At 50.2% G+C, this 17,306-nt stretch overlaps 2 protein-coding genes across 6 annotated transcripts in view; one reads left to right on the top strand and one right to left on the bottom strand.

Moving 5' to 3' along the window:
- TIMM22 (translocase of inner mitochondrial membrane 22) overlaps positions 1-1,058 on the top strand; it is a 6,152-nt gene extending 5,094 nt beyond the window's left edge. The window contains exons 3-4 of the mRNA XM_042442417.1: positions 137-209; positions 604-1,058. Of these exons, the coding sequence (XP_042298351.1) occupies positions 137-209; positions 604-680 (150 nt within the window). The 3' untranslated portion in view covers positions 681-1,058. The remainder of the gene's footprint in view (positions 1-136; positions 210-603) is intronic.
- Positions 1,059-3,045: 1,987 nt separating this feature from the next.
- Positions 3,046-17,306, bottom strand: part of ABR (ABR activator of RhoGEF and GTPase) — a 56,031-nt gene continuing 41,770 nt past the window's right edge. For 4 of the 5 annotated variants that reach the window (XM_042442412.1, XM_042442413.1, XM_042442414.1 and 1 more), the window contains 7 exons: positions 9,483-9,542; positions 9,279-9,388; positions 8,465-8,604; positions 7,957-8,091; positions 7,515-7,620; positions 5,710-5,857; positions 3,046-5,288 (listed from right to left, as the gene is read on the bottom strand). In XM_042442412.1, coding sequence (XP_042298346.1) covers positions 5,199-5,288; positions 5,710-5,857; positions 7,515-7,620; positions 7,957-8,091; positions 8,465-8,604; positions 9,279-9,388; positions 9,483-9,542 — 789 coding nt within the window. In that variant the 3' untranslated portion in view covers positions 3,046-5,198. Of the gene's footprint in view, positions 5,289-5,709; positions 5,858-7,514; positions 7,621-7,956; positions 8,092-8,464; positions 8,605-9,278; positions 9,389-9,482; positions 9,543-14,477; positions 14,897-17,306 lie in introns of those variants that run through there. The other variant, XM_042442416.1, reaches the window with a different exon arrangement.

Raw genomic sequence — 17,306 nt, 5'->3', positions numbered from 1 at the left:
CTACGTTTTATCCCACCTTCCGGGAGCCTCATAAAACAAATGTGGTTGAAATGGAATCAGAATTAATACCGCAGAATGGGTTCAGGATGCGAACTCTTCCTGCCGATGGATAACGTTTTGCTTTTGGCTCCCTTAGTACCGGGGCAAATCTGACTGGAAGAACAGCGTGATGAGCGGCTGCATTACTGGAGGAGCCATTGGATTTCGGGGTGAGTACCTGGTGCAGACACAGGCGAAGGAAACAACAAGAGTGGCATTGTCATTGTTGTTGTTACAGAGCCACTTGCCTAAAGCCCGCCGGCTAATACTCTCCTAAGAGTATTAAACACTTCTCACTAAGCTTGTTTAAACATTATGGTTTCAACCTCTTTGGTGGAGGGTCGAAACAGCTGTTGCCTCCAAAGCCATCTCACTCTGGCCTTTCCTGCCAAGGGTTGCTGCCTCCCTATTCCGGTTCAATCCTCCCCTTTCTAAGTGTCAGCGCTCATCTAAGTGTAAGAAACAGTAATAGCAATTAATAAATAATACTAATTGATCAGTTTATCTAATCCAAAGGAACGTGAGCCTGTCTCTGAGCTGGTGCCGTCTCCTTTTGCCTTGCAGCCGGCCTCAAAGCGGGAGCCCTCGGCTGCGGAGGGTTTGCTGCCTTCTCTGCGGTGATCGACTATTATTTGCGGTAGCAGACGGAGCCAATGAAAGGAAGGACTGTTCGGCGCAAGCGGCGTAGAGCGCCAGGTACAATGCAAGCCCCATTTCATGGACCGATTGTCTATAGAGAAACCGAGGTGCATCTTGGAGAAGATGAACGTGCATCCGATCCACAACCATTGACAACCACACCAGACTAAGAAGTGGAGACATGATGCGGAGGAAGAAATGAAGGCCATAATAGTATCTCTTGACTCCGAGAGTACATTCTCTGTGGCCACCCTTGTTCTATTTGAGCAGCCCTTGCTACTCTATTTGTGGACTTTGGAGAAATGCAAGGATTAATTTATCTCCCGACGGTGTAAAGCGTTTGTTACTAATAAAGCCGCAGCTGGGCTTTAAAGGCTTGACAAGTGTTTTATGCCTAGTTCTTGGTGGGGAGATTTCAAATTTGGCTTGGATTGCCAAGACTAAATAGAGAGACGGTCTAGACATGCTTTTCCATGCTGGCTAAATGAAAGACCTTCTGATTCAGAGGTAGCATACCTCAAGTGGAAGTCCTGCGTTTATTAGATTAGAAAAGAGGGTGCTCTTAAGAAAGTGGATCCAAGAAGGATGACAAGAGACAGAAAGAACCAACACCTTGTGATGCAAAGCTGGTTGGATACAAAGGGAAGGAGAGACCATCTTCCCCCGTTGAGACTGACAGCCTGGCATCTGGTTATGCCCCATTTCTGAGAGGAGAGGAGGCATCCTCTGCCCACTTTCAAGGCTCCAAATTGAGCCGCCTTGAAGAGTTGGGGAAATGGCACTTCTTCCTTCCGCCGCAGCCTGAAAGCAAGCTGCTTTCTTTCCAATGTGTCTTCTCACAATGTTCCCAAAGTACAACAGCCTCAGTTAAGTCGTCTTAGCTCCTAGTGAGAGTTCAGGTTTGCTCTTGAAGTCTTTTTGGCAATCCGTCATAGCCGTAAAATTCTCCTCCAGCATGACATTTCAAATGAGTTGATTCTTTTCCTATGAGATTTGCTTTGGCTTCAAGGGCATGGCAGCGTACTCTTTGCTTCTCTCGCTGGAGTCTGTATTCCTTGAGGATGTCTTCCTTGAGCTCCTGACATGGCACTCAGTCCGGAGAGGACAATTGTCTCCACCCTCCTTGCAACTCCAGTGCGTATTTATTAATTCTGTCTTCCTGGCACCTGCTACTACTGCCTGATCCTTTTTTCAAAACGGGAAAAGCGAGGGATTGAAAGAGGGATCCTTTCTGGATGCATAGCAAGGGTTCTTTTACTCTTGGTGCCACCACTGAGCTGACGCTGCTTGCATTTGGATCCTAGCAATTTAAGCAGTTCAGAGGCTTTGATGAAGTAACACCCAACAAGAGAACGAAAGCACACCAGGCACCCTTCGTGGAAGTCCCATGGTAACCACCTTGGTTGCCTGGGAAAGAAAGACTGCTGTTTCCAAGCTGAATAACGACACACACGCACAGCCCACCCTTAGCCACCCTCTGTGCCATCTCGCCACCTATGGGCAGTCGCTTGTTGCGCTGCGATGGAAACGGCGGCGTGTGGGCGCTTGTTTTGTGAAATGCAAACCCTGCTGCTAATGCTCTGGCAGCAAAGGCAGTGCCAGTGTTTGGCACAAGTGGGAGTGTGGCCCTAGTTTACAAGCTCAATTGTGAGGCTTTGGTCACAGCAGTCCACAAACTCTGTGGTCCCTAGTAAGTCCTGACGTAAGGGCATGGTGCGATTCATTCACTTAGTGCCCTTTCTCTGCCCATTGTGAGAATGGGCAATGCAGTGACCCAGCATTTACTGGCATGGAAGAGCGGAGGCTAAACCAAGGTGGTTTATTTTAGTGGTAATGAAGAATGCTGCTATTTTGTGCGAGTCAGACGCATCGGTCTGTTTAGGCCAGTAGTGCTATTGTTGCCTCCAATTCTGTGTCGCGGCCAACACTGTGTAACTTTACACATACATAGCTACATGGTAGAGACGCGACATAGCCCTCCTCGTGAATTGCAAAGATGTGTATCTGGACATTGGCAAGAATGTCTCAATGCACACTGTCCCAATGCGGAGTAGGCACTTTACTGGCTCCTTCACATAGTAACATCACGGCAGCCCCTAGGTGAATGCCCATGTTGTAAAACCGCTCAAGACTAGTTACACAGAAGTTGCCCCAGAGTGAATTCCAGCCGCTGGGAGCAGCTCTTCAAGGTTTCTGATAGGACTTTCTCCTCCGTTTTACCTGGACATGTTTGGGGTTGAACCCAAGGCCTCCAGCCCCCCTGACTCCTGGAGCATGGCACTCTCTCTAATCTGGAGCCTTTCTAGGTTCTCCAAAGTTATCCTCCGGCTTCGGCTCGGGATACAAAAGACGACACCCGGGACGTAATCTGTGCAAACGTTTGGGCTTTTGCATTTTATTAACATTTTCTCTCTCTCTCTTTTTTGTCTTAAAGATTGGCTCACGTGATTTACATCCATTTAAAGTCTGTCACCTACAGGGCGGAGGGGGAGGAAACCTGAAACGGAACACAACCAAAAATATATATATATATATGTATGTATTTATATAATATATATCCTTAAACAAGTCAAATATCAATCGATGGTTCCTACTTTACCCAGGAGTCCCAACCTCCCCTGCCCTGCTGTCAGAAAAATAAGATTACAAAGGCAAGTGCAAGTTGTTTGTTGGCGTCGGGCTTCAGACGCTCAGAACACACACCATTCTCTGTGGCAGCGACTCCAGCTGCGACAGATACGCACAGACAGAGGCAGACGCACAAAGAGCGACTGTGCGGGAGGGTGACAAACGTGGACAACTCTGTCTGGCTCGTAAATCCAGCGTCCGGCAAGTAAAGTAGTTCTGGTCCCTGAATCACCTCCCTGTTTTCTGGTTGGGACTGTAAGACCAAAGCCCCTTAAACTCCCTGTTTGGGTGCGAAGGAGTGCAAGAACATGGATTAAGCAGGCAGTACCGTTTGCAGGAAAAGAAGGCCCCCCCACCCTAAATCTGAGAACGACTAGCCGTTGCAGTCCTGCTGGGGTACAGAGCTTGGACTCTGCCAACCAATTTCTCTTTAAATAATACAAAAAGACACTGGGTGTGCCCAAAAAATGGATCCGCTTCTGTGCAGATCCATCCTTTGAGCCAATTCTGAGCAGGCCAGGAGGCAGGTTGGTGAAGGCGCCAGATTGGCTTCTGATCCGTCCGCAAAAGACGGAGTCCGTATTCCCACAGTGTTTAGGAAGAGTCCCGTCCCCAGCCTGTCGCAGAGGGGAAAATGGAACCCCCTTGGAGCCGAAATGGCCCTTTTGCCTTCTCCCTGAGCCTTCCTAGTTGAACCCTGTAAGCATTGAACCCTGGTTGAGACACAAGAGGGGCTGCCTGTTTCCACCCAGCCCCCCAAAAAAGAAGGGACCCTGGGTTGAGGAGAGGGGGCTGAGAAAAAATACCCGCTGCCTCTCTGGCTTGTGAGGAGGATGCCAGGCAAAGCAGTGGTGCCAGGGCAGTGCCAATAAGCCAACCGGACCTTCCCTCTCCGGGAGTCCACTCACCCTTCTAAGCGTCCTTTGGGGAACTTTCAGTTGCCGACATAAGGCCTGTCCTCTCTTACAAGGATTTAGACCAAACTGGTTCCAAGAGAAGTTAACCATAAATAAACTGCAAGGGGGAAAAAGACACAACTTTCTGTCTCTCACACACATACACACACTTGCACTGCATCCAGACACATCTACACCTAGCAGACAAAAGTCAGGACCACTTCAACATTTGCTGCCACCAAGGGTACCTTTACAACCTCTTTACAGTATGAAGTCCGGGGGGGTCCAAGGACAGTTTTTTGCCACCCCACAGTTACGCACAGCGACAAAGCCAACAGACAGGGATCGCAGAATAAAGCTCCAGAGAAAGGAACCTGGAGTAGACCGGCAATTTTTTTTTTTCCTTTTCAAAAAGCCACTTTCTGCCATTCGGAGCTCTTCCGGAGCGGACAGCTGGAGCAGGGACTCTGGGCTAGAAAGAAGAGAGGAAAAGGGAGCCCTTGGTTTCTTCCCAACCACCGAAGGAGGACGATCCAAGCGAGTGCCACGCATGCAGGCCACGAAAGGGTGGGGGGCAAAGAAAACAGGTGTTGTTGCGGGCTGGAAGGCCAAGCCGGGTTGGATTTGGCTGCAATACAGTTCTGTTGAACCCAGAAGATGGCAATGCTTTTGAAAAAGATGGATGGTCCTTCAAAGCCACACGTTCCCATTCGTCGCTTGCTCCCTTTCCCGCTGTCCAACCATTCCTGAACATGATAAATATGAGAGACTCTGACTACGGTGCAGGAGGGGAGAACGAAGGGTCGAAGGCTGTTACGGGGAAGGTGGGGAGGTTGTACAAAATCGTCCGAGAGGCACAGGCAGCGTGAGTCCCAGGGCGGCGCAATGTCCTCCTTGGTGGGGAGCAGCGTCCGAGGTCTGAGTCGCCGCAGCGCGTCCCTCTGCTTCTAAAACGCGGACCGCCGTTCAGCTGCAGAGTCGGAGGGCCGAGGGCGGTTACACGTCCGTGGAGAAGTAGAGCGTGTTGCGCTTGAGCTCGGCAAAGGAGATGGGCGGGTGCTGCAAGTAGTACAGGAGCACTTGGACCTAGGAAAAACCACACACAAACAAGAACTTCGTTATTACACTCTTGATTTCCCCCCAAATCCAAATGCTGTTTTAAAAATGGATTGGCGCATGAGCATTTAAAACGCAGAAACTGCAACACGGATGGGCTGCGACCTGTGACCGATAAGGCCAACAGCAGAGGCAGTGTTTTGGTTTGATGCTCTCTATATCCCTCTTGCTAGCTGCAAGGGGAAAGCTGGGGCTTAGATTTCAGAGGGCAAGTCTGCCTCTTTCAATGGGAACATGTGCCTGTCTTGGCCTGGCATGGTGGGCCCGACTTGGACCTGAAATACACGTTCTGGTTTTGCATCAAGTCTGGTTCCAAGGTGACATCTATGGCTTGGTCCAGCAGAGGGCATTTGCTCAAGGAAACCGCGCAAGGCTCCCTCCCTCGCCGTACCTGCGCCATGACGTCATGGGACCAGATATCGGAGGCCAGGCTGAGGTGCCCTTTGGTCTCCCCTTCGGAAGGCCTCAGCAGCGTCGGACCAAAGACGGTGGCCAGGTTGTGGAGAGACATTTTGTTGACGGGCTCCTTCTCGGCGACCCTGGGCAAAGAAAGAGAGGGGCCCTTGGCAAACGCTCCAAGCAAAACCAAAGCAACTGGGAGAAGAGTGGAAGGACAAGAAGAGGGCTTTTCCCATCAACAACCCTCCACTGTGCAAGAGTGGCTCTCAATTCCTGCCGTCCCTTTCCCTTAATCCCCCCTGTCCAAATTTCGGTACCCCCAGATTCCCTCCAGCGCACCTTTCCCGGAAACTACCGCTGTCTTGTCTTGGGCTGCGGCCAACCATTGCCTTGGAAACCAGCATCCAAATATTGCCATGTTCAGAGAGACAGCTGTGCTCTCCCCCCCCTCGCACTCCCCACCGTCAGCCCAAAAACACAAACTTGCACACAGTTTGAGCGCTGTCCAGCAGAACAGATGTGGGAACTGGACGTGCCCTCCTTGGACTGAGCAAAATGTATTTTCCTTCAAGCCACGGCCATGCCTCTCCTTCTCCCATCCCACCTCCCGTCCCTCACCCTTTTTCTTTCTAAAACATCTCCAGCTCCGTTCTTAACAAGGCGAGGAGGAAATGGCGAGGAGAGAATGTGGGGAGAACGTGCCAGCAATGCAAGATTCCAGTCCCCGATTCCAAAATTCCCCTCGGTGCGTTTCTGGCCAGCTCACAGCCCTGCCAAGCCGCAGCTCCTGGAGCAGTTGCGTGTCCTCAGCAAAAGACCACGACCTCAAATGGGTACATGGCCAAAGCGGAGGCTGCGTGCTGAGGGACGCCGCGGCCACCTTCAACCCCGCTCTCGGCCTCCTAGCCTCACCTAGGCAGGCATGAAACGCAACCGAGACACACTCTTACCGCATTAACCCAAGCTGCCTCCTCTCCCAGCCTCAGAAAAAGGGGCGCAGAAGGGATTGGGTTGAAGACATTTGCTCTCCTGGGTGCCCTGAACTCCTTCTAAGATGAAGGAGAGGAAGGGGTTGGATTCATAGTATCATAAAGTTGGAAGAGACCATAAAGGCCATCCAACTGACCCCCTACTATCTGAGTTGGACTGGATGGACCTTGTGGTCACTTTAGACTCTATGATTCTATAAATCCAACCCTCTCTTCTCCTCCATCTTGGAAGGAGTTCAAGGCACCCAGCAGATTCCCCACAGAGATGCAAAGACTTGCCTTCCCAATCTATAGAGTCCCTTCTATGAAACCATTTTGGATATCCCTGGAACGCCTTCCCCAAACAGGCAGAAACTTGACTATTTTGGGGGCTCCTGATGAGAAGTTGTCTTACAGTTGTCCCTCCATATCATGGGTTCTTTATCCAAAGATTCAAGCATCCACAGCTTGAAAATATTTTAAAAACGTATAAACTCCAAAAAGCAAACAGGTTTTGCTATTTTATATAAAGGACACCATTTTATTATGTCACTATATTTAATGGGACTTGAGCATCCATGGATTTGGCTGGGGAACCGAACCCTGATCTCCAGAGGGTCCTCATCTCACGCTCAAACCGCTACACCGCACTCAATATTTATTTTTGGTGTTCCTCTCTTCTAAAGTTTTGCTAAGCTTTTCTTTGCTCATTGATATGCCTTGTTTTTTGTTCAGCGCTCTGGAAACTTTCTGGGTTGTAAAGAGAGGAGGAATGTACAAAACAAAACAAATGAAGAGGGTTTGTGAAGCTCCCTTCCAGTTTACTTACCGCTTCAAGTGTTCTAACAGAAAGAGGAATGTGATGAGGTTGGGGTCCGGCAGGGATCGTAAAAGATGCAACATACAGTTCTCCTTGGCCGAAGGGTCGGAGACGGCTGGAGAGGAAAGAGAGGAAAAAGAAAAAGTCACGGAGGCATAGAATCGGAAGGGACCCCAAGGGCCATCGGGTCCAACCCCTGGCCATGCAGCAATACACAACCAAAGCACTTTCAAGAGCTGCCCAGCCAAGACTTTCCATGAAGGAGAGTCCGCCACTTTCTGAGAATTCAGAAGTCTGAAGAAAAGGCCTCTAAAGATCTGCTCCATCCCGCCTCCACACTCTCTATCCTTCTCAATCCTTTTCTCTCTCTGTCCTTAATCGAATCTTAGATTTGGAAGGGACCACGACGGACGTTTAGGCTAAACCCCTACCAAGCGTCCATGTCGCTTACCAATGCCCTCCATGAAAGCAGGATAAAGCCGGTCCGTAAGGAGGGGCTCGGGGAGTTCGCGGAAGTACAGCTTCAGCGTCCCTGCAATGGCGTTGATGTCCATGTCGCTCAGCATCATCAGGATGTCTTTGCTGTCTATGGGAAAGTGAAGACCAAGTGGTTGTTAATATTGAAAATGGGGGAGTGTATCAATTCGGGAAGGCTGGCTTGTAGTAGTTTCCCGAACCTGGAAGCTCTATGCTCAGTGGCTGCCTATCTCCCCATGACAGAGGCAAACAAGGGGTACTTCTCAGAGGCAGCTGGGTACCCTCTGAGCAGAGCTTGGGAAAGTTACTTTTCTGGACTACAACTCCCAGAATCCACCAGCAAGCATGGCCAAACAAGGGTCAGTTTTCTGAGACCTGGTGCTCAGCTAATGGCCGAAGGCTCTTCTTTGGCCTTCAGGAGCAACCAACACCGGAGTCCTCATTTTTGAGAGCAGCAGCCAAAGAAAAGAGGGAATTCTCACTCGAGTCAAAGGCAACTTTCAGGGCCTGGATATCGGTGGCCACGCCAGAGATCCGGTAGATGCCCACTTCGTCGATGCCTCGCTTTTCCACCTCTTCGACGCACTGGCGAACGATGTATGGCACCTTGGAGCGTTCGCGCCTGGCAAGTTGGAAGGAGGGATAGAGATAGAGATAGAAAATGGATCAAGAAGGAATTCAAAATGATGCCAACCATGCCCAGAAGCGCCACAAGGAAGCAAAGCTCTTTTGCAAGCTGCCCGCCTCTTCCTTGTGCTTGTTTTCCGGAGGAGGAAGAGACACCGAGTCTGTTCCATCTGCCCCACGAAACGTGGGCAAGAACAGCTGCTCAGGAAGCCACAAAAAGGAGGAGAAGAGGGGCTGCGGCATAAATGTCGTTGGCTCTTCCCATTTCAGGCTTTGTTTGTTTTTATTTATTTCCCTGTTTTCTAGAAATGTGGGATCCAAGGCTAGTGCCCACTGTATGTGTGTGTCAACAAAATACATTTTAAAACATGGCTAATACATAAGTAATCCAGCACGGCTGAGTGGTTTGAGCGCTGGGCTTCGACTTTGGAAACCAGGGTTCGATTCCCCACTCGGCCATGAAATCCCGCTGGGCGATTTTGGGCAAATCACGTCGCTTCTCAGTCAAGTATCTTTGGACTTCAACTCCCAGAATCCCAGCCGGGGCTTCTGAGAGTTGAAGTCCAAACCACCTTGAGGACCAAAGTTTGAGAACAGGCCTTCCCTCCCCAACCTCTGCCCACCCGCCATGTCCCCTCTTAGGCTTTCAAGGGACCACATCCAACGTACTTCGTGACCACGCTGATCTTGACGCCAAAGACCCCCGTTTGCTTTTTCGACGGGGTCCTCTTAAGGCTCATGTCCCGGCTTGTGAACTTCATGGAAAACTCCACTTTGATCTGAAAGGGAGAGAATAAAACCAGGATTGAAGGGTTAAGCACCCAGGAAAGAGAATGGGAAAGGATATCGTGGGGCGTCCGGTTTTCTCCTTACCCCATTCATCTCGATCACATCCATGTGCCAGTTCTTGGTCTGGACGGTCTGAGGGTCGAGCTGCAGAAAGGAAAGATAAGAGAGGAAGAGAAAATGAGATCCCAAACACCCAGCTTGGATTGTAATAAAATGAGCCGTTCTAAAGTAGCCAGGCTTTCTCTGGGGTTGATATTTGGCTTTATAGTTGCATTGGGGAGTCTCTCAACCTAAGCAAGACCTGGGCTGCAGGAAGCCTGGCTGATTTCCCAGACAGGTGCTCTTCGCACTCCGGGGAAAGTGGAGCCAAATCCTAAATCTATTCGGGGGGGGGAAAAGGCTGAGCGAGACGGGAGAGAGCTCTGCTTTGTAACACACCGAGCAAGGCTCCCATGAACCAGAGCTATTTCTGGAGACGGATGCTTGGAATAAAAAGGGCACAACTTCCACACGGCCCCAAGGACCGTCGGCGGTCTCCTGGGAAAGCCGTCCGAGACACTTCCGGAAGCTCTCGCGATCAGAGTCTTCTCTTGAATGTGGATCGACTCGGCTCATGGGGGGCTTGCAGCGTGTTTTCGGAGGAACCGGAGTCACTCCAGTTACACCAGGGAAAGAAAGAAAGAAGAGAGAGCCCTACAAGCCTGGTCGAATCTATCCTAAGGAAGGCTCTCCAGTCTAAGTTTTGTGCAGCCAGGACAATGCCATCATTTTTACAACACACCATCAATTCTTTATGACGGCCTAGAGACCCAGGACAATTAAATTCGCAACATATAAAATAAATTAAAAGCACAAGGAACAATTAGTCAACATTTTTTTCTATGTATGACATTTCCAGGCCACCATCTAAGTGCTTATCCCATCGGGATTCGGGACTACAACTCCCAGGCTATCGTACTTTGTTCATATGGGATGACATAGGACTCGGTAAAAAGAGCACAACGCCCAGCGAAGTGGAAGGTACCCCAAACAGCATTATTTCTGCAGTGCAGACGCAGCCACAGTCACACACACAAACGTCGCCTCCGTTCTAAAAGGTCGTAGAAGAAATGATAACTAACATTGCAAAACCTGTTCCAGGGGAAAGCAGGGAGGGCTGTGAACACATGCCTTGAACAACTGACCCTGGAAAACAAAAAACAAGCCCGGCACCCGTTCAGATCCAGGAAAGATATCCAAAAAGGCAGCTGTTCCCCTTGCTGGGAGTCTGTGGGATATATGTGCAGCTGGAGAGAGGCATTGCACCAGGCCTTGGGGAGGCATTCGAATGGTGCACGATGTCCCACACCCCCACAGAGAGTCTGGAAGATTTCACACACACACAAATACACATTGCACAAAACAACAAGGCATTGCAGTCCTGTTGCAATGCAGGAACGGTTTCGGATGCCAGAGGAGTCCTTGAGAGATCCAGCTCGGTTGTGTAATTTGGGAACCATCTTACAGATGCAAACAGATGAGGAAGAGCAGAACCAGGAAAGGGTGAGCTACTAACTGAGCCGCTTTGCAGGAGGTGCTTAGTTATGAACACCCACGGAGAGGCTCAAGGGAATCTTACACATGTACATAAGATGCAGTGCGGAGTACTGGTTCGAGCGCTGGACTACGAATCTGAAAACCAGGTTCGAATCCCTCATGGAAACCCATTGGAGAGCTTGGATGAGTCCCACATTCTCAGCCTCAGAGGATGACCCTGGCAAAAAAAAACAACCTCTGAGCAAAGCTTGGCAAGAAAACCCTACAATAGGCTTGCCTTAGGGTCTGTAAGTCGGAAACGACTGGAAAGCACACAACAGCAACAAGCCGCCTTGAGAAAAAGAAGAGATAGAAATAAAGATAAATGATGATGAGCCCGTTTCTTTCATTTCCGAAATGACCCAAAGGCACACAACAACAACAACAACAACCACCAGCTGGCATTCCCTGGCAGTCTCCCTTCCAAGCTGGCACAAGGCGAAACGATGGATACAGCCAAGATTTTTGGCTAGATCAAGAGACGCCGACTGTGCCAACTTTACCAACCTCAGCCATACTGCCCTTGATGCCCATGCCAGATGGGCAACCCTCAGAGGGATGCCTCCTCCTCCTCCTCCTCCTCTTACCCTCCAACCCCAGGGATTTCAACACACACACACACACTGTGGGGCGGCCCAGATTAATTGCAAACAGAGATGCCTTCCAATTAAGCCGCCATCCATTTTGGCGGCGCCTGGTCTGCTCCCAATCCCCACTGGCCACTTTGCTCCAGTTCCCCTTGCCCTGGCGGCTAACATGGCAACTGGGTCTGGCCCAGAAAAGCCCCCATAGCTAAGGATGCCTTTCCAGAAAGAAAAAGAGAATGATCATGGCTTCGAACACAGCCAAGAGGTGAGATGGGGCACAGGGGTTAAATGGTCAGGAATCAAGCTAAATATCTCCTGGAGAAGAAGAAGGGACTACTTGCTATGAAGTAAAGTCAAATTGGGGCTCAGCCACTGATTTTCTGGGCATGGAAAGCAAGAAGGGGACCAGAGAAGCATCAGAAATGTGTCCAAATGCCTGACAGCTGAGGCATATTATTCGCTGGGGTTTGGTTCCAGGACCCCCTGTGGATACCAAAACCCATGGATGTCCAAGTCCCCTTAAATACAATGGATAGTAAAATCGTGTCCCTTGAATAAAATGGCAAAATGAAGGTTTGCTTTTTAGAATTCATGTAGAGTATTTACAAGCCACGTATCCATGGATAAAGGATAAAGAATCAGTGGATATGGAGGGTCAACTGTATTAATAGCAGTAGTAGTGTGCAAAGAGATTTTGTGTCATCTGAAAAGCTGGGGACGTTTGAAAAGCAGTTGCAAAAAGTGGGAAGGCAGAAGATTAATGCCACTTTGTGACAATTGGTGTGCCATCCTCAGGGCTTGCCCAACATATTTTGCCACCTGAGGCAAAGAAGATGGCACCTTCGCCACTGCACCAGAAGGCAGCAAAGAAGCTGGTGTAATGTGGGCCCTGGGCTCCAAGCTCCTGGGCTGTGATGCTGCGTCTTCCCAGGATTTGCTGCCTCACTTGGATGAATGCTGACCCATGGCATTTGCTTCATCTTTATTCTGAACCTAGTGAACATCATGGAATTAATGGACAGGACATGAACATCCTGAAGCGGGGAGAGAGATGCGGATCTGCTCCGTCCAGCTGTTTCGAATTAGGCGGAGGGAAAATCCATCAAAAAGCAAATGGGGAGTGGAAATGCTCCAGCCTCCCTGGCTAACCAGACACCAAGGGCAATGGGAAGACTTCCACCCAGGGCAGCAAAACAGCACAAGAGTCTGACCTTGGATGGAGGGCAGCGAAGCGCACAGCAAGCGCACAGAAATCAGGTTAATGCTCTTTGGCAGCTGCGTCATGACCAGGCGGCGGGTGCGGCGGGTACACAAACGTTCACTGGGCCGGGGTATCCTTGTGTGTTAGGAACCACGGCTTGCCTTGGTAAAACCAGTGTGGACAGGCACAAAGGATCACACACACAGTCTCAATTGAGATTTGCACTTCACGCGCCACAGACCGATCTGGCACCACAAAGCCAACTTGGAGATACTTAACGTGAATCAACAGGGATTCAAGTCACCTAAATATTAGGAAGGACGTCTTGATGTTTATGAAGAGGGTGGTGGAGGTTTGTAAGATGTCGGACGGACATCTAGATGGCCCTTGAGGTCCCTTCCAAGTCTAGGATTCTATGAACCACAGCAAAGGGTTGACAACTAAAGGGCAGCTTTATCACCAAGCTATATGGGTGAGCAAAAGGCATGAAAGTGCAGGCACACCATCCCAAATGGCTGCCAAAAAGGAATGGAAAGGAAGGGCGATGGGCGTCTCTGGCCTGGCGCACTCAGTCTTTGTCTGCCCTCCAGAATCCCTGAAGCAGGCTTTTTTGACCTCCCTCCATTGTCACCTTTGAAAAACGAGCAAGCTCCAGTTGTGTAGAAAAGCCTCTTCTCACATTCCCTGCATGTCAGCAAGCCAAGGAGGGAGAGAAAGTCAGAGAGAGCAAAGGAAGGGGGAAAGAGAATGGGAGAGGAGGAGAGAAAGAGAGAGGCAGGCTCTGTTTCAAGCCCAGCTAAGACAAGGGGCTGCAACGCTCCCTCCAGCACCCAAGCTTTGCTCCAACATCCCCCCAAAAATGCATGTGGCAGAGAGATGGCTCTTTGTGGAGTGCAAAAGGATTTTTCCTCTGCTGTACTATTGTTATGAATTGCCCTGCTATCACAGCCCTGGTGACCAAAGGCTGCTGGAAACTGTAGTACAGAGAAGTAACCTACCTCTAGTTACAGCCACAGAGGAGACAGATCCCCCTTATCCCCACAACCGTAGCACATTTGTGGCTCGAGGGTCTCCTTTACAAGACTGGAATTTGAACCCAGGTCTCCTGACCAGCTCCTCCAAACCCTGGACAGGCCATGCCAACAAGAAAGGGCATGAAACATCTCAGCACCAATATATGTATCTTGGAGAGGTCTCGTCCATAGGGTCTCCATGAGAGGAAAAGAACAGATAATGGAGAAGGTGGCATTATAGGATAGAGAGAGAGAGAGAGAGAGAGCTACAAATTGATGTGGACTTTGGGTAATTAGACAAAGAAAGAGGAAGGAAGGAAGGAAGGAAGGAAGGAAACCTAGAGAGGGAAAGAACATACAATGGAGAAGGTGGCATCATAGGAGAGCAAGAAAGAACTACAGATTGACATGGACTTTAGGTAACTGGACAGAGAAAGAAAGAAAGAAAGAAAGCCTAGAGAGGGAAACACACAACAGGGAAGGTGGCACCATAAGAGAGTGAGAAAGAACTACAAACTCGTGTGGACTTTGGGGGATTCGACAAATTTCTCCTTCTTTGGCAGGTCTTTGCTGCGGAGATTCGTCCTCCCAATTGCCTCAAAGCATTAAAGGCAGCCCCACACAAAGGGGGTGCCTGCCTTGCCAATGCTTCCTCTCCCACCCACACCAGAAACAAAGCGCACAAGGAAAGGGGGGGGCACACCTTTTGACGAAGCAGCTTGCTGCGCACTCTTCCCCACAGCCTGGCACCAGTGTTGGGGGTCCGCTTGCCCTCGGGGGCTTCCTCCAGACTGTCCAGGGAGCAATGGTCTGGGCTGAGGTGGCGGTCCGGCTGCACCAGGACCTGGGTCATCTTGCTGGCCGAAACAACCCAAGCCAGTAGGACAACAGTAGAAAAGCCCCTCTTCCAGTTAGCAGGTTGTGGCCAGGAGCATTTCCAGATGACCAGCAGGTTCAGGGGTTTGCCAGCTTCCTCAGGGCAAGACTTGGGACCCCCTGGCCCTGGCAGAAAGACGCTCTGTTGTGGCTCAGCATCCTCCCAGAGGGGTGTTATGCACAAGAAGTGTGCCGAAAGCAGCCCCAAAGCTTGACAGCATCTCTCCTCCCTTCCCCACGCCTCCCCACTGGGTTAACCTCTCCCATGCCAGGCTGGCCTGGCAGAGACTTCCCCGGAGGAGGGTTAGCAGCCGTTCACTCCACAGCCTTCGGGGAAAAGGGCATTGGGAGGATGCACTGAAATTAACCACCTGTCTGTCTCCGCCAGATTCTTGCACCCAGGTGCCACACAAAAACACACAACACACAGACCTTTCCCCCTGGGAAGGTCACAAGGAAGCAAAACAAGCTACAGATCCAGATCATCTCCACCCCACTGTATGCTATTTCACTCCCAGAATCTGGCAACGAAAGGCTGCATCTGCACTGCAGGAATAATGCAGTTTAACACCGCTGGAACCACCATGGCTCCATGCTATGGAAATGTGTACAGTAGTTTGATGGGGGTAAAAAGTAACTTCTCCAAGCTCCTTGGAGGAAAAGGAAGGTCAGGATCAACGCTGGTCCAGAAAAGAATTGCACAGAGTGATAGATAAGAAGATAAAACTCACAATTTTGGGGTGTGCGTGTCTGCATATGTTTATGTTCACACATGCACATATAAAACCAGCACACTGGGAGGTTGAAATTGTATGCATGCATGCGTGTTACGTAAGGAAATCAAGACAGATGGATAGACAGATAATGAAAATATATGACAAGCACATTTTGCATTGGCATGGGAAGACTTTCTTAAAAGTCTCTCCATCCATCTGTCCATCCATTTCAGCAACCCAGGTTGTTGTGCTGTGAAAGACATCGATACACAATTCTGTTCTGAACCCGAGATGGAAGTTTGTTGCTTTATGAATATATAACACACCTCTCCCTTCCTTCAAAGAGCAGAGCATGCGCCAGGCCACATTTTATGTACAAAACAACCCTGAGAAGGAGGCCAGGCTGAGCGAAGACCAGATTTATGGCTGCTGTTGCAGTTTGACACCTGAAGCGGCAGGTATGAGTTATAGGTTCGCCTTTTGTGCATGCTCAGAGGCACCCTCCCCTCCAAGCCTTCTGCAGCTGTGCATCTGAATGCAAAATAAGATGCCCTTCCTTTTTAACCCCCCCCCTTCGAAGCCAGTCTTCCACAATGGGGCCTCGGGGCTTGATGCTGTCAATAGCTGCAAAAGAAATCCAAGCTTTGATCAACCTCTCTTTCTCTCCTGATCCCTTAGAGTTAACCTCAACACATTGGCCAAACGTTCCCTCTGTTGACTGGGACGGCATTCCTGTGCAAATGAGAAACGAATGGCCAAGGAGCTGACTGCCTGCCTTCCCCCACAAAAAGAAAACCCCAAGCCGAGGGACCGGCCCTGATTTTAAGGAGGGTGAAGAAGCAGCCATCTCGGCCCCAGCCGATGCCTTAACCCACTTAACCCACTCTCCACAAGCCAGCAATCCATCAACCCCCCCTGAATGGGATTTGCAAGCAAGGAGGAGAGGAGCCCCCCCCCCCCAAGACATCTGGATCCCATTCCAGGGGCTCCGGTGGTCTAGGGCATCGTTGGGGGGCAGAGGAGCTGGGTCACTGAAAGGATGGGGACGGAGGGGGAATCACTGGGGAGAAGAAAAGCAGGAGGTATGTTGTGGGGGGAGGATGGAGGGAAGGAGAAAGGAGGAGGGGATGGCATAGGAAAGAGAAGGAGGAGGGGAGAGGAAGGAGGAGAAGGAAGGGAGAGGAAGGAGAATGGAGAGGAAGAGGAGGAATGGATGGAGGAGGAGAGGAAGAATGAGGAAGAACGAGGAAGAAGAAGAAATGGATGGAGGAGGAGGGGAAGGAAGAGAAGGAGAGGAAGAAGAAGAAAGAAGAGGGAGGAAGAAGGAAGAGGAGGAATGGGGGGAGGAGGAAAACAAGAAAGGAGGAGGAAGAGGAGAGGAAGAATGGATGGAGGAGGAGAGGAAGATGGAGGAAGAACGAGGAAGAGGAAGGAAGGAGAAGGAAGAGGAGAAATGGATGGAGGAGGAGAGGAAGAAGGAGGAGGAGGAAGGAGAAGGAAGAGGAGAAATGGATGGAGGAGGAGAGGAAGAAGGAGAAAGAAGAGGGAGGAGGAAGGAAGGGAGAGGAAGGAGAAGGAAGAGGAGGAATGGGGGAGGAGGAACAAAAGAAGACGGCTGAAGGCAGGAGAAGAAGAGGAGAACAGGAAGAATGGATGGAGGAGGAGAGGAAGAATGAGGAGGAGGAAGGAGAAGGAAGAGGAGAAATGGATGGAGGAGGAGAGGAAGAAGGAGAAAGAAGAGGGAGGAGGAAGGAAGGGAGAGGAAGGAGAAGGAAGAGGAGGAATGGGGGAGGAGGAAAACAAGGAAGGAGGAGGAGAAAGGAAGGAAGGAGAAGGAAGAGGAAAGGATGAGGAGGAATGGATGGAGCAGGAGAGGAAGGAAGAGAAGGAGGAAGAGGAGGAGACAATGGAGACTTTGAAGTGTTTCTTCTGCTCCCACT

Source organism: Sceloporus undulatus, chromosome 11, assembly GCF_019175285.1.
Source record: "Sceloporus undulatus isolate JIND9_A2432 ecotype Alabama chromosome 11, SceUnd_v1.1, whole genome shotgun sequence".
Taxonomy (NCBI): Eukaryota; Metazoa; Chordata; class Lepidosauria; order Squamata; family Phrynosomatidae; genus Sceloporus; species Sceloporus undulatus.
This window is presented reverse-complemented; position numbering and strand designations above follow the sequence as displayed.